The following is a 21,020-nucleotide window of genomic DNA, read 5'->3' on the forward strand; positions in this document are numbered from 1 at the left end:
ATTGGGTTGTTTCAAGGTAACTGGTCTGAATTATTTTTCAGCTCAGGCTGATTTCATTCGTGACATGTTTTACCAGGATTAAAGAATTACTGTTTTATTTGAAAGTTTCCAGGTATTCAAACACGCTCTTTTCCGAATAAAAAACAGTTAAGCTTTGAGGATCTTTAACTCTTTAACTTTTACCTCAAGACTGATCAAGCCTTTTGTTTTTTCTTTTTCTTTTTGGCTGAAGGGTTTTTTTTTATTAGGAGAGAAAAAAATAAAGAATCAGAATGACTTCCTATAAGAATTTTTCAATTTAAAAGTTGCATCCCAAACGATTTAAAATAATAAAAATAAATAAGGAAAATGGCAAATGAAAAAAAAATGACACTGGAAAAGTAGTATATGATTGTCAGCTTTTTTTATAGTAGAAAAAAAATCAACTTAATGAACCATACCATCTCATATTTGTTAAATATTTTTCTCAGGGTTTAGTGTACGCAAGTATCCCTTCTTTTTCTGGGACATATGTATATTGATCCTTTTAGCAGACACTTTTATCCAAAGCTCTGTCAAGTAAACACATTTAGTGCAATGTGGCATTCAGCATCTTTGACATGAAGACCAGGGAAGCTGGGGATTAAACCAGCAACATTCCGTGGGGTGGCTGAATTGAAGAGTAATAGTGATTTCTTACAAGAACCTTTCAATTGAAAAGTTGTGTGCCAAACCATTTGAAAGTTTAAAGCAAACTCAAACAGTCCAAAAAAGTTGTTTGCAACAGAATTTAGTCGTGAGCTACAGTGATCAGAAAAACAAAATACATTTCCAAAGCAAAAAAACGGTTCCATGGTTTCATTCATTTGTTACGGCTCAAGGAACAATGTTTCGTAGACTATCATTGTATGTCATACAAAAATCCCAAAGTTTAGTACCTGTGATGTTTTCTTACTATCTGACAAAAAGTTATCCACGGTGTATCTTTCTCTCAGGTGTAAGTAGAATGAAATGCAAGTAATCCATTAGTCAAAATTTGATGTATTTATTTGAAAGAACATGTTCCAGTTGAGTATTTGTACTTGTCATCTTGTTTTACATTTAGGTTTTATTGTTCCACTTTTGTTTTTGTGGAACTGCCATCAGAAATGGTTTATAAGCACAATGTGTTAAAACGCTTCAAGCTCAAATAATTCTTATTCTTTATTGTTGTTAGTGGTCTGAAATAGAGCATTTTTCCGTATAATATCGCAAGTACTTCCCTATTGCACCTTTTTTGGTCTGTTATTTACGTAAATGCTGTCATTAGTCAGTCTTGCTACCTTAGATATTCATGGAAACCTCATCTACACGATCTATAAAATGTCCCAAGTTAATCAGATGTGCTTAGTGTAGTTTGAACAGGTGTTGGCTGGACATTTCATCACACCGAGCCTCTTTCACTGCATTGCCCACATTCCCCCTTTTTTCCCACACGACCTTGTTTTCAACATGGATGCCGAAAACCCTCCCCTCACATCGCTGTTTATCTTTCTGAAGAAGCAACGTGACCGTATCCCGTGGCGCACACTGGCTCAAAATACCACTGTCAGTTGACCGTGGAGTAACCAATGGCTTTAATATTTATTTTTTTAATACGGTGCGGCACTTTTGCGGTCAAAAGCCGAAAACAATACGAAAACCGACGCGGAATGGCGTCTGCAAGGGGCCCAGGCGTCTGAATAATATTATCATAGCTCGAAAAGGACACGACGGACAGAGCTCTGGACCAATAGGAGTGAGCGTTTAACTCATTAACCAATAGTATTTCATGTCAAGGGAAAAGGCGGGACAACACTGGTAGTATTGTGCTGTCATACATGTTCCTGGTGTGTGGACGTCGCTGATCATTTCCTGTACTGTTGCATGGTGGTCGAACAGGAGGAATTGTTGGAAATTTTTTCGGAGGTTAGTATATAAATTGGTTTTTACCCAGTGTGCATTATTCCCACAGCCATCTCTGTTGTGAGTGGGAGTGACAGGCGGTGGAAGGGATTCAGTTGGAGATTGGAAAGAGCTGTTTAATGAAAAAATAAAACTGACACCCACCGAGCCAAAATGCTTATGATATCATTAATTAGCTCATGGATTCCTCGTTCTTGTTTCCTTGCTGCGTTGCTAGTTAGTCTAAGTTGGCTAGGAATGGCATGGAGAGAGCTAGCTAGCTTCTAGCTGTCACTCGGAGGCGGCTAAGACACTACATAACAGTTCAAGATCGTCGAACTCTTAACCTTTATCTTCCTAAGACAGTTTGGTCTCAACCGATAAAAAGTCGTGACGGCACCACTTGGCGTATTTAGCTGTGCTGTTAGCATAACTGCTAACTAGCTTACTATGTTATGACATTGTTACCGAGGTTGTAGCGGTGTTGTGTTTGTTCAGATATGTCGTTAATTGGCTAAAAACAACAACAGTGTAAGTGTTATACTGGACTTTTTTCAACACGCTTCTAAGTGAAATCTTATTTGATAAAGAGAGTTAAAAATGTTGCAAGTCATAGTTGTGGTTTAAGGTAGGTAGCCAGCCGAAAAGGCTAGATTCAAATCAGCAAGCGCCAAAAACAGATCAGCTGTCAGAAGATGATGTTTAAACCTCTGCAAGTAATGAGCTGTAAGGGTGGCCTACAAATTGTAAATCCTCAAATATTTTTCATGTTGTAATGACAGGTAATAATAATAATAGGATACTTGTTAAATAATTAGATAAACGCTTGGCATCCCCATGACTTTAGAAGTCAAGTTAGGTGGACAGTTATTCTTTAATATATATAGTCACATGTTATGTGTCTTAATCTATACAGTGCTATGTCTTTGGGGGCCCAGATCGTTAAAAGGGGACCTTTTTGTTTAATATGATTGGAAGCAGAGACTGAAAGATTTGTCATGTGAAGATCAACAGCATTGAGCGACTATTATTTCAGGAGGAACATGAACGAAATGTGAATCCAGACCCATCTGTTGTACAATCTTGTCAATGTGGCTGCTGTAAAGTTGTATTTTTTTTTCATTATCCTACATTAATAGTCTTTGGACACATTTTTAAATGTATAAACTTCTTGTTGATATTTCTGCATTCTATCACAGTGTATGAAATGGGATGAACAGGGGTTAATATGGGTCCAGCATTTTATTTTTCAAGTAAGTTGCATGTTGGCTAGACTCTAGCAAAGTTAATTTCCAGCCACTGTGTGTGCTGACCCGTGGGTGCCAGCACAAGGTTGAATCTCCTTTTTGTGTCCCTTCAGCAGCTAAAGCATGCTCTTGGCTCAGATAAACCGGGACTCCCAGGGAATGTCAGAGTTTCACGATGCAGATGGGCAGCCTGTTACTCTCTGTCTGACGGAGGCAGTGACGGTGGCAGGTGAGCAACCAGACTTGTATTTGTCATTGACAAAACACTGTTCACTGACAGTATTTGCTGAATAATAGCAAAACATAAACTGTGCTGGACCGGAACAGCATTAGGGTGACGTTTAAGTTACCTCACTCAGAGAGGCTAAAACGGATTAATTGATTGATTAAGGAAGTGAGAAATACTTTATTTTTTCTCCAATGAAAATTAAATAAGAAACCAAGAAAGACCTAAAAAAGCATAAACCCACATGATCTGTGTGTACAATAGGAGACAAGGTTCTCAAACCATCCTAATAGTCACATTTGTATTTTCACTTCACCAGCCACAGTCGTATCGGATCTTTATTCTTTATTATTTAACTTTTTTTTTAAAAAACTGGGTAAATAAGTGATGATCCTGCGTACGCCACAACATCGTCCTTTTACCCGTCAAGCCAATAGTTTAATTGTTGTCCCTGTTGAATGGTTTTCTAGATGGTGATCAGATGGAGAGCATGGACACAGTGAGCCTGCAGGCTGTTACGCTTGCCGATGGTTCAACAGCATATATCCAACACGACTCTAAAGCTTCCTTTTCAGATGGACAGATCATGGATGGTCAGGTGATCCAGCTGGAGGACGGCTCGGCTGCCTATGTCCAGCATGTGTCCATGCCTAAAACAGGTTAGAGATAAACCGCTGCATTATAGTAGTAGCAAGAAAAAAGAAAAAAAAAAGAAGACATTTTACAATTTTCCAGCGTGTTTTTATTGTTTGAGGTTGTTTTGCTGTGTAAAGCTTTTACTTAAATGCATTTTAACTGTGCTGCAATGGGCCTGCAAGCACACGACATCGGTGAGGTGGAAGTGACTGTTTTTTAAATGTTCATTGTAGGAGGGGACAGTTTACAGCTTGAAGATGGGCAGGCTGTTCAGTTAGAAGATGGAACAACTGCATACATTCACACACCCAAAGGTAAATATTTAACAGCCCAAATGTTGTTGTTTTTGGGTTTTTTTCAGGGGATTTTAGATTTGTTATCTCTTTCCTCAACTTTCAGTGCAGAAATAGGTCTGTGCGGCATTACTGGACTATTCTGACTCTCGTTCAATTTTTAATGAAAGGAAACTTGAAAAACATGCTAAAATTTTGTATTTCACAGCAATTAGAAATACTTAAATGTGACAATCGGACTCGCATTGATGTGGAATAAAGAAAACCAGCAACCTTCTCTGACCCTGAGGTTTCTTATTGGACCCACGCCTCATCTCATCTCATTTATTTATTTACTCTAAATCCATGTCCGTGTTTCTTTGCAGATACATATGACCAGAGTGGCTTGCAGGAGGTACAGCTGGAGGATGGCAGCACCGCCTACATCCAGCACACGGTGCACATGCCTCAGTCCAACACCATCCTGGCCATCCAGGCTGATGGCACCATCGCTGACCTGCAGGCTGAGGCCACAGCCATCGACCCAGAGACCATCAGTGTGTTGGAGCAGTATAGTACAAAGGTACATGTGTTGTTTCATTTGCTTTCTTGTAGAAAATTTTCTTTATAATGTGGGATAGAATATAATGATAACATGCACTAAATTGGTATTTGTATATTGTGTAGATGGATTTTTTAATTGCTGTACTGTATTAAGATCCTACTAACATGCATATCTGTTTCTCATTGTTGGGAATTTTCAGGTTATTCCAGCTGACTATCAATAAAAAGGAAATGTCTGTCCTTTTCCCTCTTAGGTGGAGAATGTTGAAAACTCTTTGGGGTCCTTTGGCAGAGTGGAAGCAGACAATGGTGTCCAAATGCGGGTAGCGTATCTATGTATTTCCTTTTATGTATTAAGTTTTCACTTGTAGTTGAAGAACACAGACTAAATCGTGCTTCTTGTCTTTTAGATTGTGCTACAAGGTCAAGACAACAGGCCTGCAAGAGTGTCAAATGTGGGAGAAAAGTCTTTCCGCTGTGAATATGAAGGCTGTGGAAAGCTCTACACGACTGCGCACCACCTCAAGGTCAGTGTGGGTGATTTGTGAACGTGCGTGCACACAGAAAATAATCTTTTCAGTAACAACAGTGTGTTGTTGTTTTTTTTTTCTTTTCTCATGCGGCAGGTACACGAACGCTCCCACACTGGAGACAAACCGTACAACTGTGACTATCGAGGCTGTGGGAAGAAGTTTGCCACAGGTGGTTATGAAAAATGAAACTCGTCGTGCCCTCATGTCTTCTTAACTTTGATACAACAGACAGTGTCATGTTGTTGTTTTTCCCCGTTTTCACTATTTAAGCGTTGTTTAATTAGAATCCCATTATCATGGTGAAGCTATTTGTCATATTAGCTTTTGCAATTGGAATGGACTGAATAGAAATATGTGTGAGTTGTCCATTGGTAAAGACCTAACTGACTGTCAATGTTTATGTCAATATAAGGGTATGGACTGAAGAGTCACTCACGCACACACACGGGAGAGAAGCCATATAGATGTCAGGAAATGAATTGCTGCAAATCCTTTAAAACCTCTGGAGACCTTCAAAAGCACACAAGGACTCATACAGGTACACATCCACACGCTGACACTGACCTGTAATGACTTTGTTGAAAGTTACCGTGAGCTTTAAAAGTGTAAATGTGTTCTACTGATGACCAGTTTGCTGCTGCTGATAACTGAAACGTTGAAATGATGATGCCGGTGAAAACTAACGGACCAAAGTAAGAGTGTTTTGAAATGACACAAGATGTGAGGAAGCATCCGGATTGGCTGAACAACTTGAGAGGTTGCGTTAGATGAAGGGAGCTCAGGCTTTCAGCAACTGTCAAAGTGCCGGAGGGTAGGCACATGGTCATCATGAGCAGCGTGATGCTGAGTCCCCACTGTTTATATTTGAAATAAAATACAATTAACAAAATACTGTGGCCTAAAAAGACAGACACGTTTAGCATTTTATCATGTTACCACTAAGGAGAAGGATTCTTTTTCTCTCATTAGTGTGAGAATGAGAAGTTTTGATACTGTATGGAAATTTGAAATTGCTTCCTGGTTGTTTTTTTTCTTCACGTCTTTGCATGTTATGTCTTGTTGTGCAGGAGAGAAGCCCTTTAAATGCCCAGTCGACGGCTGCGGCAGATCATTTACCACCTCCAACATCCGCAAAGTTCACATCCGAACACACACTGGAGAGCGGCCATACTACTGCTCTGAGCCAAGCTGTGGACGGTCATTTGCCAGTGCCACCAATTACAAGAATCATATGAGAATTCACACCGGTGCGTCCCTTTACGTATCATTGTCTCTGATGTCCCTGATGACTTAGCCAGCCAGTTTATACTTAGTGTAGTGTCCTGTACCATGATGTACATAGTTATTCTTGAGTCCTTGTTAAATACTTAATAAACGTTTCAAAAAGCTTCTCATACTTTTAATAAATAAACAAAACTTTTTGTCCGACTGCTTTTCTACTTCTACAGGAGAGAAACCATATGTGTGCACCGTGCCTGGTTGTGAAAAGCGCTTCACAGAATACTCCAGCCTTTATAAACACCATGTTGTCCATACACCTTGCAAACCTTACAACTGCAACCATTGTGGTAAAACCTACAAGCAGATCTCAACGCTCGCCATGCACAAACGCACAGCACACAACGACACCGAGCCCATCGAGGAGGAGCAGGAGGCGTACTTTGAACCACCAGCAGGTCAGTGAATATGCAATGGAGAGAAACTCCTTTTAAGAAAAAGGTTTGTTGGTTTTTTTCCCCTTTTTATTATCGATGGTGGAGTGTGTATAAGATTAGATCCAACTCAAGTGTGGAGCTGCAAATTTGCATTCTAATCGAAAGAAAACTCAATAAGTCACTGATTGACTTTAAGTAATCTTTCAGATGCCATTGATGATCCAAATGTCAGCTATACGTCAACTGTGGTGGAGGCAGACGACTCTGGCTCAGAGCAGGTTCCAGTGGAGACCCACGAAATGGTGGGTCAGCAGCATGTTGCCTTGGTAACTCAGGAGGATGGGACACAACAACAGGTAACTTTTCTAACTGCTTGTTTCTACTTTTGAGTAATAAACCGTATGACTATGGCTTTGCACTGACACGTTCCAGCAAATAGATATTATAAAGTCTTTTAGTGACTAACCAAATTGTAAAATAAGTAAGAAAGAGCCTCGCATGTGTATACAGTACTTTGTCAAAGCTCTACCAGATAAAAGAGGCTTCTAAAAGCGAATGAGCGCTGACTACTATCATTCACAGTTTGGTTTTGTTGCTTTATTACGTTCCAGTGGAAGTTTCACAATCTGCCAGCGCACCATGTCACATGCTTCACAGTCATGAGATCACTAGCTAGTTAGTCAGGGTCACCACTAACCAAAACTGGCTTATAAGTAGTAAAAGCTTCTCAACAGAAACCGAAAACAAATTGACCAATAAGATGTTCGTTGAGCTCCACTAGCTGTCCTTGGCCTCCCGCATCAAATTCAAGTCACTGATGCTAGGCCCACAAAGGCTCCTGTCACGACTCGGTCACTCCGGTCATCAAAGGATTGTCGTCTAGCAGTGCCTACACCATGCTCAAGACAATCCAGACTCTATTTGTTCCATGATGGTGGAATGACCTTTCCAGCACTACCTGTACTTCCCTACCCCCTCTACTGAACCTTCTCTTTCTGTACTTCCCTCTATGCCGTCACCCCTGTCACCTCTGACACAGCCTGACTAGTGGTTTGTAGCTTATTGTTACCTTTTGATGTTAGCTTCATTGTTATAGTCTCCTTTGTAAGTCGCTTTGGATTAAAGCATTTGCCAAATGCATAAACATAAACGAACAAACATAGTAAAAGCAATGTGAGACCATCTTGAAGAAGAAAATAAAGAATAGTAACAGACATTCAGAATGCAGCTTATCTATCATGAAGTATATAGTTGCAGTACCAGTAAATAATTAAGTCACACCTACAGTTCTGTATATATTCAAATTCACATAATTGTTGTGCATAATGAGTAATACCACAGATTTAAGAACTGATTTACTGTGAAACTGAATATTTATCCCTTTGTACTGTGTTCCATATCAGGTCAGTATCTCTGAAGCAGACTTACAAGCTATGGGTGGCACAATCACCATGGTAACCCAAGAAGGCACAACCATAACCATCCCAGCCCATGAACTGGCAACGCAAGGCACTCACTCAGTTACCATGGTAGCAACAGACGGATCAGATGAACAGGTAAACAAGTGTCGTAACTCTGTCGTCTCTACAAAACTTTTTTTTTTTTCGTTCCCTTTCCTTCTTCTTTACGTTCAGACCAGACTTACAGTAGCCGCTTTCGGACAGACAGTTCTAAGGAAGTAGTTATCAGAACTACCCTCCTCGAATTTCGTTCTGATAACTATCCTTCCCCAGCGGAACTGTTTCAGTCTGCATTCGCACATGAGTCGGGACCTGATAGGGACTGATGCGCCGCGCGCAGCCCTCTGCTGCAGTGACGTGTTAGCCGTTAGCCGTTTAGCGCTACATTCAAACACAAAACAAAACGGTAAAAGTAAGGAGAGTAGAAAAAACACCACCAAGAAGCTAATATGGAGAGTGGGGAGGCCACCGTGTTCATGGTCTGCATGATGGTGATATTAATCATGGACAATCACATCAGGCGTCTAATATCGAGGCTGGAAGAGCCCACAGAGAGAGTCAGGAGACGATACTTTTTTATTTCATGAAGGAAGAAAGGAGAGCAGAGCGCTGCAGACAAATGAGACCAGTGTAAGTTTAACTTATTAAACACCCGCCGGTTGTGTCTGTGTCATATGAGGAGACATTTCAGCCGTGATAGCATGACATGGGGCGTAGCTACCGACCACCACACACCTCCGTTAGATTAGTTCTATAGAACTATGAAAAGACCCGACCTCGGAGAAGGAGCTAAATAGTTATAGGAACTAAGGGAGAAAGCCCCGAGTTCCTGTATGTCCAAACACGGGAGAAAACGGCCCCGCGGATTAAAAGGTTATTAGAACTGCCAAAGGTTCCTACAGTCCGAAAGCGGCTAGTGTCACCATGCAGAGAAATAACCAAACTGCAACAGCGCCTGCAAGTGGTTGTCTTTTTCTGAGTGGTTCACTCTTCGTAGTCCACAGTCTGTTGTCTGGTAAACCTCCATGATTGCACCAGATGTGGCTCCTGCTTGAACTGTGACCCAACTCTGACACCCTTACTTGAGCTGGATTGTATTTTATAAAGGCCAGGGGTACATTAAAAAAAAAAAAAAAAAAAGAATGAATGAATGAATAAATAAATAAATAGAAGTCATACAGTTGCCACTGTAATGCGACATATTTACTCTCCTTTTAAAATCCCCAATTTACCATTTTGCTATTTAGAATCTCAAATAAAAGAATTAGTGGAGATTCATATGAAGAACCATGGCGACTACTCTACCTATATGACAGAGGCTGGTCAATGCAGCCTCTCCGTACAATATACCATCTTTTACTGTCTTAAACTGTACAAAAAAAACAAGTAGCCATCAACTGTCTGACTTGAAGCGGATGTGAAAGTGCCTCAAAGTACAATACCACTCATGGCTCCAAAAAACGTCTGGCTCCAATAGATGAACGACTTATCAAATACACATTCAGCGTTGATAATAATAATAATAATAATAATAATGAATTTTATTTATAAAACACTTTACATTAAAACAATCTCAAAGTGCTAAATGTAGATGTCATTATGGCATCATTAGTGTGCTGGTGGTCCTCATTTTCATCCTCAAATTTGCACAGTTTTATCCAATCAGCTTTCCAAATATCACTCTCCAGCCCCACCCGATCGTCCAAATGAACAATTTAGTTTAATAGCTGAACATTCTGGCTTTTTAAAACATTCCTCAATTATTTTGAATGAAATTGTAAGTTTTTGCAAATGTGTTTCTTTTTTCCCTTCTTTTTCCCAGATGAAGAAAAATGGAATTATGAACCCAAAAAAAGAAAAAGAAATCAGTAAATGCTTTGTTGGGTTTCCTTAGGATTTTATGACCCCTTGAATTCTTTACAGGATTGAATTAACTGAAAAAAATGTACATTCTTCTTTAGTAAGGTTCCAGCTCTAGTGTATAGGAGTTGTCGTTGTTTTTTTCCCCCAATTTTCCCCCGTGCGATCCAGACGGTTTCCTGGCCGTGTCATTTCTGAATAGAGTTTTTTTGCTCCTCGCTCTGTGGCAAGATGCGTCATCGTCCCTTTCACCAAACCTCCTTTTGATTGTTGGAGTGAGAAAATTGTCCAAAGCTTCAATTACGACCTGTACATTTACTGTTGAAGTAATAAGTAGAGTAGAGTACCATTTATTAATCCCGAAGGAAATTAAGGTGTCCAGTAGCATATACACATATAAACATATAAACAAGGCACTATACACAACATTGCACATATAACAGCCATATAACTCTCCATACATTCAGCAAAAGGCAGATCTCACACACACACACACACACACACATACACAGTATTGTCCAAAGTGAAGAGCAGTAAAAAGAGTCCTGGTGCAGAGAAATTGTTCCTGGTTATTGGGGGGGGGATTATGCCGTTCAATCACCTATGGCAGTCTCTTTCTGTGTGGTGTTGAACAGCTGGATTGCCCTGGGGACAAAGGACCTCCGTAGCCTGTCCGTCCTGCATGGAATGGCGCGGAACCTGTAGCTGAACAGGCTTCACTGGTTGGCAAACACAGAGTGCAGAGGGTGACTGTGGTTGTCCATTATCGAGAAGAGTCTGCTCAGTGTCCTCTTCTCAGCTGTGGTAGTGAGAGCCTCCAGTTCTGTGCCTACAACAGACCCAGCCTTCCTCACCAACCTGTCAAGGCGTCCAGCATCTCTCTTCCTAATGCTACCCCTCCAGCATGTCACAGCATAGGAGAGCACACTGGCCATGACAGACTGGTAGAACATCAGCAGGAGTCTGTTGCAGACATTAAAGGATCTCAGCTTCCTCAGAAATTAGAGCCTGCTCTGACCCTTCTTGTATAGTGCGTGTGAGTTTGCAGACCAGTCCAGTTTATTGTCCAGATGTACCCCTAGGTACTTGTACGTGCAGACTGTCTCCACTGTCTCCCCCTCGATAGAGACAGGCACCAGGGGCGGGGTGATTCGCCTGAAGTCAACCACCATTTCCTTTGTTTTGGTGGTGTTCAGCTGCAGCTGGTTGGTCCTGCGCCATCTCCCCTGGTCCACATCAGCAGTTATTGTGGAAATTTGCCTGTTTTTCCTGCCAATTTGATGATCTGGGGGGGATATTGAAGAATTTTTTTGTTCTAGATACGTTTAAAAGCTAAATAAACATCCTGCAAGTGTGGTGATTTTCTCTTTTTTTTTGTTTGTTTGTTTTTTGTCAGATGTTGCATTTACAGTCTTTGCCACAGTTCTTTTCAGACGCAGCATTAACGGCTTCGTCCAACTGTTAAAGACATCTCTTGTCGTCCTCAGGTGGCCATCATGACACCTGACATGGCCTCGTTTCAAACTGTGGAGGAGGCGGGCTACAGCCATGAGCAAGAAGATATTCATCCTGTCACATTATTGGCCACCTCAAATGGCACCCACATTGCTGTGCAGGTCAGTGGACTGGTGAGTTTGGCTTGTTGCTTTGTAAAGAGGATGAGCGGACACAAAATGATACATAACGGGGTAAAAATGCAGGGAATCGTCCGCCTATAAAATTACTAAGGAATACAAACTCAGCAGTACAAGATTGTCACATATGCACTATATGCACTTTGTGTTTTTGTCCTGAAGCATCATTTTTGGGTCAGTTGTTTGTTTGTTTTTATTTAAATTCTTAATATGATACTATCAGGAGTTTTAGATGATACTGGCCGTGGTTTCAGTTGAGGCTGAGGCTATTGTTTTGCTTCATAATCCCTTCCCAGGTCCCACCCACTTAAACTATTTGCCTAAATTCTTAAAAGTTTCCTGGGTGTGTGGGGTTGAAGTCAGGTGTTATAGGAAAGTGTGCTCCTGTGTCCCGCAGGTGCATTCAGTTTGGGATCATATTAAACCAAAACCTTCTAAAAAGTCATAATTTTAGTTGTCATGTAAATCCAATTCACGATGACCATCAAAACGCTGTAACGGTGCTGTAAGGATAATCGTACACAGTTGTGGTGTCATTTCTTCTTTTATTGGCAACAGCAGCAGGAAGTGAGTGGAATTTTTCCATTAAAGTTTTCCAAAGTTTCCATCCATGGTTGTACCTGATGACTTTGTGTGTGATATAAACCAAAGTTGTCTCTACATCATCTATTGCATTAAAGACACATTTACCCATTCGAAAAAAAACAATTTTGTTTAAACTAAATATTGGGCTCTTACATTAAATTGAAATTCTTGATTTGGACACGATCACCACAGGTCTGATGACCGGGCTTTGTTTTCTCTTTTTACTCAACACTGTTTGCCTTTTAAAAGGAAGGCAAAGTAAACTGATTCAATCAGAATGCTAATTAACGGTAATTATCAAAGTGTCAGTCAGTGTCTGTGTTATTCATATTGTGTTTTGTTTTTTTTCCCTCTCTTCAGCTTAGCGATCAGCCTTCGCTGGAGGAAGCCATTAGAATAGCATCAAGAATACAGCAAGGAGACACACCGGGCCTGGATGATTGATGGACTTATTAAGGACAATAATTTAGGAACAAGACCCTTTCAAATTAACTATATTAATGGGAGAAATCATGCGTCTTCCTCCTTGTTTTTTTCCACAATTGAATTTAGCTTTTATGTGTACATAGGATTTTGATAACTGGAGTTCTGCTCAGCTGTTTTGTCTGGGAAAATGGGAGAGGGGAAAAAATGCTTTGTAATGTTTATGGTGCACAATGCACAGTGCAGTGTACAGTTAATGCTATTTCTAATTAAAAAAAAAAAAAAGATTGTGCGATTATTCTTTTACTCTAAATTCTGGTTACACGTTTATCCTTCCATCTTTGCTCTGCTGTAAAGGTGAAGGGGGTTCCGGGGATATGTTGCATAACTAAATGTAACTTGATGATTCATAACTGACGAATCACAGGTGAGTAAAAGATGGCAGCATAAAAAAAACAAATTGAAAAAAAAAGAGATGACTAAGGTCTGTACAGTGCATGAGTAGTAAGGTCCACCTTTGTATAACAAAAACACCTGATTAAAGAGGACACGTATTCACTTTGTGAAACAACCTGATGACTCAGTTTGAGAGCTTTCCACCAGTCCATACTGTACAACTTTCCTTCCAGACAGTAGTTTCCAACACAAAATATTGACATCTTTTACATACATGATCTTATGAAATGATTGAAAGTATTTTGGAGTGGTATATTAGGAACCTGAAAAGACATCGTACTAAGTTTACATTTAAAATAATCCAGACACTCCTTAAAATTGTTTATTTTACTTTATTTCGAAGTTAATTATTAAAATTTTTGAAAAAAGACGGTTTATGGCAGTTTGTGTGTGAGACCCTTTTAAACGTGAATTTTTATTGTCACATATATAAGTGAACAGCATGGGCTGTATATTCAGTTCACTCTTTGATGTAGTTTTATTGCGGTTTTACTTTGATAGTGCCGTCCAAATAATGAACGCATTGTCTCGTAGTTAATGTACTTGGGTGACTTCAGTCTGGAGTTGAGAAAGGCACGCGTTCGCGCCAGATTATCGTACTGCAGTAGATGACATAACTCCTCCCGAAACCTCTCTGGAACGCCCATCTTTCAAAATTTCAAAGGGACCTCTGATTGGCTGCACTGTAACACGTGACCAACGGTCGCGGGAAGTCCTTTGCCACGCGCGTGATAGGAAGAACTCACTTCTTGACTCATTCAAACTTTTTGTAAACATTGCTAAGGTTTTATTGAGGAAAGACGTTTCGGTGACGGCGACCTTTGAAGACGACGTGACGGATACCGGTATTCAACGGAACGAAGAGCTTTTGGGATTTGCTTTAGTTTAATAACAACATAAGAAGTTGTTTTCTACCGTGAATACAAGCTAGTCCATGGCCTTTTCTCAGCGTGTTGGAATTGGGAAGCGAGTTACCTTTTTTGGTGAATTCGAGCAATAGAGAGCATTTTTTTCACGAACTTTATTTGATACCTTGACTTAAAGGTAATTAAGACTTGACTTATTATTATTATTTTTTTTTTTTAGAGGAACGCCGCTCCCCCTGCGCTGGGGGTCCAAACCGCGTGATTTTCTTTTTTCTCGTCGACGAAACCGGGGTTTAAATCCTGAAAATGTCGAGTTACAGTCGCCACCGGCACGGAACTCCGTCTCCAAAAAGTCGACTTATTCGTCAGAAATTACAGTTCACATCCAGCGACGGAGAAGATGACCCCATTGAGGATGTTAACAACAGCACAGGGGGCGAGTCGGGCTTCACAGAGATGGATTCTCCGATGGCAGTGAGACGGGACACCACCGAGAAAAGGCTGGGAGGGAGCCACAGCCCCCTGAATCAGTCCGGTGGGGACGACGACGTGGAGCTGTGGGACGAGGAGAGTTTCGGTTCTCCGACTCATCTGCGGTCACCGAGCAGTGTTATTTTAGCCAACTCTTCGCCGTCGCCGAGGAAAGGCTCACGGCTGTACGGAGGGTCGCCAGAGCGGAGCTTCATCCAGGACGACGGGGAAGGATCCAGCTCCCCGATCCCAGACTGCCCCGACACACCTCCGCACAAAACCTTCAGAAAGCTCCGACTTTTCGACACACCACACACACCAAAGGTGAGGACTCGTTGAGATGCACTGATCACAGTAGTTACAGGCTTTTAAAACCCGTTTATTTGATACCAAGTGTCTGAATTTGGTCGAATATATGAGACCACAGTCCAGCATGGGCAGCATAAAGGGCAGTTTTTCCTTTAAATGCTCTTAAAGCACTTGAACAGTCTTGCTTAATCATCGTTTTGACTGTTTTCTATCCAAAAACCGTGGCATTCCTGCCTGTAATTTTTTATTTGTGTGTTGTTTCTTTTCTTTCCTTTTAAATTCCAGTCGATATTTTTGCTGTGTCGGTTAACGTCCCAGTGACCCACTTAATCTATAACTGTACCTGTTGCATAATGCTTTCAGTGTAGTCAGAAGGCCAGATCGTTGGAGTGCTTGGGAGTTTTATGTCCAGGCATGTCTCTATAGTTGATCAGTGCAGAAATGTATGCACTCAATTATTAAAGTATGACATAATTGTAGAATTACACATGTTTTTGGTTTATTTGAAATCTGTTGTGCCCATGTAGATGGTCTTATTTATACTAAAGTAGTTGGATTTTTTTTCTGCTTCTCGCTTTAGTAATTAACAGAGCATTATACTTGTCTTTTGCAGAGTTTGCTGTCCAGAGCCAGAGGCTCCGGCCCGGGATCCTCCAGCAGGAGAGTCGCCCTGTTCAAGAATGTGGAGTCTCCAGGAAAGTCAATCACAGACAGCACCAGGAGACAGCAGATCCCTCTGGTCAACTTTAACCCCTTCACCCCAGACTCCCTCCTCATCCAGTCTGCCACACAACAAAGAAACAACAGGAAGCGAGCCCACTGGAACGAGTATGTTGCTCATGTTTTCTTTCCAAAACGTTAGGAATAGTTTGTCTTTGTTGTGTCTCAGATTGTCGCGTTACAGCCTGTTGTAGCTGAACAGATCGCACAGTGCCTCTCGTGCTTCTGTGGGAGTAGACCGGCTGCAGTCAGTGTTTTATTCAACGTTTTGCTCCTAAAGCAGTGCAAATGTGCTCATCACACATTGCAGAGCATGGTTGAACAGCTATTCCTGTCATTTTTAATGCAGACTGAAGCTTTTGTTGAGACAACCAGATACGTTAAAGCCGTTAACTAAGGTCAGGGGGGATTGGCTGGCAACCAAGACCTAATGGTTACCAGTGAACTCTGCCATGTGCTTGTGAAGTCCGCCCCCTGCTGTACAGAATGCTAACAAACAACACCCTCTGTTGTTTTTCAGCTCCTGTGGAGAAGACATGGAGGCAAGTGACGGGGAAGGAGAAGATGAAGTCCTCCCACCATCTAAGGTAAATTGCATCGACTACATATAAATATACACTTACACACAGGAAAATGGAGGCCCTCAAACTTGTCTTAATTTGATTTGTAGTATCTTACAAAATGTTTCATCTTAAGCTGTATGTCAGAGGAAAGCAGCTAAATCTCAGAGGATGTCCACAACATTTGGCTGTTTGATATGCTTAATTAATTTTGATTTAGGAGGTTTGATGTAAATTTATCATAAAGGCACATATAGCGACTTAATTGACAGAAATGTGGCCTTGTGTTCAGCTGACATATTGCACAAGAAGTACCAGAAGTAGTTGTGAGTTCAAAGTAAAAAAAAAAAAGTGAATGGCTGCTGAGTGTCAATTTATGTGCAAATTGCCTGAAACTGATTGTTTGGGAAACTGGTTTGCTTTGATGTGATGCTAAAAGCTTCTTGAAAACAAGTTTGTGCTGGTTGAAATGTTAATGTTCCACTTGTTGTACCTCTGTCTGCCCTCAGAGGGTCACTATGATGGAGAGCAACATGATGTCCCGATATGCTTCAGAGTTTCTCGAGCTGGAGAAAATAGGTTGCGGGGAGTTTGGTGCCGTGTTCAAGTGTGTGAAAAGACTGGATGGCTGCATCTACGCCATTAAGAGGTCAAAGAAGCCTCTGGCAGGATCAGTGGACGAGTAAGTAGATTATTTCTGTTGGGAATTTTGGGAAATATGTGATTTATTTATTTTTTTGTGAATATAAGTAATTCAATGAACAATTAAAAATTACTAGGAGTGCTCGATGTTATTATTTTTGTAATGAGGGTCAGACACTTCCATTTTTGTACATGCTAACTAATAATTGGGGTTGATATTATCATTTATGCACCCGGTGGTATTCATGTGCTCCTTTGCATGTCTGAACAGTGTTTCTGCTTTAGCAACTCATTAACCAGAAAGCCTTGAGGCGGCCTATTATCCCCCCCTTTGAACAGCATAACCAGTTTCAGATGTTTCCAATTAAAACGCCATGTCCCCTCTCCTGCACAGGCAAAATGCTTTACGGGAGGTGTATGCACACGCCGTGCTGGGCCAACATCCACACGTTGTACGATACTACTCGGCCTGGGCTGAGGACGACCACATGCTCATCCAGAACGAGTACTGCAACGGCGGCACGCTGTCCGATGTCATAACAGAGAACTACAGGCGGCTTAGCTACTTGTCGGAGCTGAAACTGAAAGATCTGCTGCTTCAAGTCACACGAGGGCTCAAGTACATCCACTCGACTTCTCTGGTGCACATGGACATTAAGCCCAGTGAGTACTCGTGGATAAAATGAGTGGTTTGTTTTGGGTTAGTTTTAATGATTCCTGGTCATAAATTAATCATTTCAACACTTTTGTTCAAGGCAACATCTTCATTTCACTGAAATCTGTAGCAAGCTGTGATGAATGTGATGAAGAGGATGGACTAATGACGAGTGTCATCTACAAAATCGGTAAGTGACAATGCCCTGCGTTGTTTTGTTTTTTTTATAAGCAGTGATGCTGTTTTTGTTGTTTTTTTTTTCTGTAAGATTGCATTTCACAAACTCAGAATCTTGACTTTCCTTTTCTCAGGTGATCTTGGTCATGTGACTACAGCGAACAATCCACAAGTTGAGGAGGGTGACAGTAGATTTTTAGCCAATGAAGTTTTACAAGAGGTTTGTAATCTTACTTCTAAACCTGAACAGTTTACCCCTTGGAATCAGAACGGCTTCAGATGCGGTCTTTAATCCTGTTGTTCTGTCCTTCTTTTAGGATTATAGTAACCTGACAAAGGCAGACATCTTTGCTTTGGCTCTGACCGTCGTCAGCGCCTCAGGGGTTGAACCTCTACCCACCAATGGAGAAAAGTGGCATGAAATCAGACGGGGCAAACTGCCCGCCATCCCACAAGTGCTTTCCCCCGAGTTCCTCGGTCTGCTCAAGGTAACAGTCAACCGCCTTCATCCCGTTTTCCTCTTTAGTGTTTGTGAGACTGGAAGTCGTTGTCACGGCTTTGCTGTGTTTCCTGTTGGAACCTGGCTGCAAGCAAGTCCATTCTTTCAGGTCGTGTGCTAATATGTGTTTTCTTCAGCTTGGTCTTTTTAACTCACATTTTTTCTTGCAACGTTACTACCCCAACAACTGATCTAGAAAATAAAATGCGGATTAATCGGTACATAAGAATGTTTATTATTATTCTTCTCATTTCTATCCAGAGATGGCTGATTGCTCCTTTACTTTCACATCCCAGTATTTACTTTAGTCTGATTTGATCTTTAAAAATGATTTTTTTTTTTTTTTCCCTTGTTTTTCCAGCTGATGATCCACCCTGACCATACCAGACGGCCATCAGCCTCTGACCTCATCAAACACCCGGTGCTTCTGACGGCTGCCAGAATGAGCGCAGACCAACTTCGAGTTGAGCTCAACGCAGAGAAGTTCAAGAATGCCCTGCTTCAAAAGTGAGCACGGCACACACTTTGTTATTAGGTTTTCAATAGTGAGCTTGGATTAGACAGTTCTCAGATAGCCTGTGAAGCTGCAAGTAGTTTTCTTGATGCTGTATTTGTTGTGGCAATGCAAAGGAACTCTTCGACTGGCCATTGAGATATTTTGTTGACCTTTTGGTGTTTGGGAAAAAAAGGTACCAAACACCAAAGGTGACGGTGCATGTTTTTTTGTTGTTGTTTTTTTGTCTGAGTGCTTTGATGTCAGAGATGACAAAGACAAAACAGTGAAGTTTTTGCAAACTGAAATGTTTGAATTTGAGAATCATTCAAAAATGACCCAAATGATTGTTTGTCAGGACAGAAGCAGGAAAAGTTTCTGCCAAAGTTTTGCAGTTTGTGTTCTGCACTTGTGAACTTAACAGATTCCTTGTGTTTCTTTCCACTAATCCTCAGAGAGCTGAAGAAAGCTCAGCTGGCCAGAGCTGCAGCGGAGGAGAAGGTTTTGTCCACAGACAGGATCCTGACCCGCTCCACAGTCCAGTCCAACCCCAGAACCTCCAGACTCATTGGAAAGAAAATGAATCGGTCGGTCAGCCTTACAATCTACTGAGACTTTACTCCTCTTGGGCAGGAAGTTGAACACAAAGGCTCGCGGACCTTTTAAGCAGATCTGTTAACTTGAAACGGTCTCTCGTCTTTCTTTTGGAGGAGAACCCTGTCATTCAAGTAGTTGGGATCTTCTGCCCAGCTGAAGCTGTAGACTGTTGCTACACTGAACTGGAAGTTCTTCCAATAGACCCTTGTTGCCTTGTTCAGCCCTTTTACTGATGGGCTTTTTCCTTTGGAATATTCTCATTTCTCAAAGGTAGTTGCTTTACCTTCTACACTCAGTCATTCCTTAAGTTTCCATAGACATCAGGCTCTCTCCCCGATTCTATCCGTGCACTTCCCTTGACAAAGCTGAAGCCCGATGGCAGAGGATCAAAGCTGCAGTGAAGCCCTCTTCAGTGTGAATGTACTTGCCTTAGCCGTGTGCACCTTACTGCCTGTCAAATGCCTGATGCTGGGTACCAGAGGGTTGTGAGAACTGACCGTGTCTGTGTCTGTGTTTGTAATGGAGCACTTTGGAGGCAACATGTGGAACTAACCACAGTGTTTTATGAGAAAAATAAAGGAAACTTGCTGCTATTGATGTTTTGTGTGTATCAGGGCTTGGTCAATGTAGATTGGATCATTCTAGAGGTCATTGGCTCTAACTTTCAAGTAGCAGAAGTCCATTCCTTCCACTTAATATTTGCCTTATTTTTATTTTTTGTTGGATGGAAAATGGATCATGCAATTTGCTGGGGGGAAAAATGAAAAATGAAAATTGAATGATCAAACCAGTGAGCCAACTCATTATCTGTGAGGTTAGAATTGATCCAGTCTTTGATTCTTCTGTTGATCAGTGCTGCCAACCCTGCCTGTAGCATTAGAGCAATCATCGTCCTGTTCTTTGAATTCTCATGTGTTCTGTTTTTTCCATTTTCACAAAGCTCATCCTCCATTACTGTTTTGAAACGCATTCTTCATCCATTTGTTCTTGTAACCCCTAACACAAAAAGCTTTGTAACTTGTATATATGTTCTTTTAATAAATTCTCTGTATTAATTGCTTCTAAAATTTGTCTATATAATTGTGCAATTAAAGGGGAACTCCGGGGCATTTGAAGCGCAATCCCATTGCTAGAGGTTGTCAAATACTGACAGTAGGACACAGACCGGTGCAAATCGGCGCTCCCTGTGCGGTGATTGCGCTGTTTGCGCAGCCTGTCATGCTAGCCAAATACGTAGTGGCCAAGGGGCAATAATAACCCTTCCACGTAAAACAACAACTTGCACACTGCAGACACGTCACACCACTTTATAAACCATCCGACAATAAAGTCACAAGCCTTACCATCAAAACCATATGCATGGTTCTCACATTACTGGCATGGGGACGTTACAAAACAACTTTATAAACAGCATGTCACTTACCTCTTGTTGGTATGCTCGCGCATGTGAAAGCCCAAAAGAGTCAATGGACGATAATCCCATATACAAAACAATTATCTTCTCTAGAAAAACTGCGTTCAAGTATTTAAAACATTATAACAATACATGCCCAGTAATATTGTTGTAATGTTTTAAAT

General features: G+C 41.2%; 2 protein-coding genes across 6 annotated transcripts; both read left to right on the top strand.

Moving 5' to 3' along the window:
- Positions 1–1,832: 1,832 nt before the first annotated feature.
- On the top strand, positions 1,833–13,641 carry znf143b (zinc finger protein 143b). Of its 5 annotated transcripts, XM_075470476.1 has the most exons (16): positions 2,440–3,002; positions 3,102–3,155; positions 3,263–3,378; positions 3,846–4,034; positions 4,245–4,325; positions 4,670–4,866; positions 5,102–5,170; positions 5,258–5,374; positions 5,474–5,549; positions 5,793–5,918; positions 6,448–6,627; positions 6,829–7,056; positions 7,243–7,391; positions 8,439–8,591; positions 11,843–11,983; positions 12,935–13,641. In XM_075470476.1, the coding sequence occupies exons 3-16, from the start codon at positions 3,273–3,275 to the stop codon at positions 13,016–13,018; spliced, it is 1,896 nt and encodes a 631-aa protein (XP_075326591.1). In that variant the 5' UTR covers positions 2,440–3,002; positions 3,102–3,155; positions 3,263–3,272; the 3' UTR covers positions 13,019–13,641. The 5 variants fall into 5 exon arrangements, with proteins under 5 accessions (XP_075326589.1, XP_075326594.1, XP_075326592.1 ...); XM_075470474.1 differs by lacking the exons at positions 2,440–3,002; positions 3,102–3,155 and adding an exon at positions 1,833–1,926 and having other exon boundaries at positions 12,935–13,640; XM_075470479.1 differs by lacking the exons at positions 2,440–3,002; positions 3,102–3,155 and adding an exon at positions 1,833–1,926 and having other exon boundaries at positions 11,843–11,971; positions 12,935–13,639.
- Positions 13,642–14,160: 519 nt separating this feature from the next.
- wee1 (WEE1 G2 checkpoint kinase) lies at positions 14,161–20,460 on the top strand. The gene is made up of 10 exons (XM_075471079.1): positions 14,161–15,114; positions 15,713–15,927; positions 16,340–16,406; positions 16,889–17,061; positions 17,416–17,684; positions 17,777–17,866; positions 17,988–18,073; positions 18,171–18,341; positions 18,714–18,859; positions 19,301–20,460. Exons 1-10 carry the CDS (start codon positions 14,626–14,628, stop codon positions 19,455–19,457), a joined length of 1,863 nt encoding a protein of 620 aa, XP_075327194.1. The 5' UTR covers positions 14,161–14,625; the 3' UTR covers positions 19,458–20,460.
- Positions 20,461–21,020: the final 560 nt, after the last annotated feature.

This window comes from Odontesthes bonariensis, chromosome 7, assembly GCF_027942865.1.
Source record: "Odontesthes bonariensis isolate fOdoBon6 chromosome 7, fOdoBon6.hap1, whole genome shotgun sequence".
Taxonomy (NCBI): Eukaryota; Metazoa; Chordata; class Actinopteri; order Atheriniformes; family Atherinopsidae; genus Odontesthes; species Odontesthes bonariensis.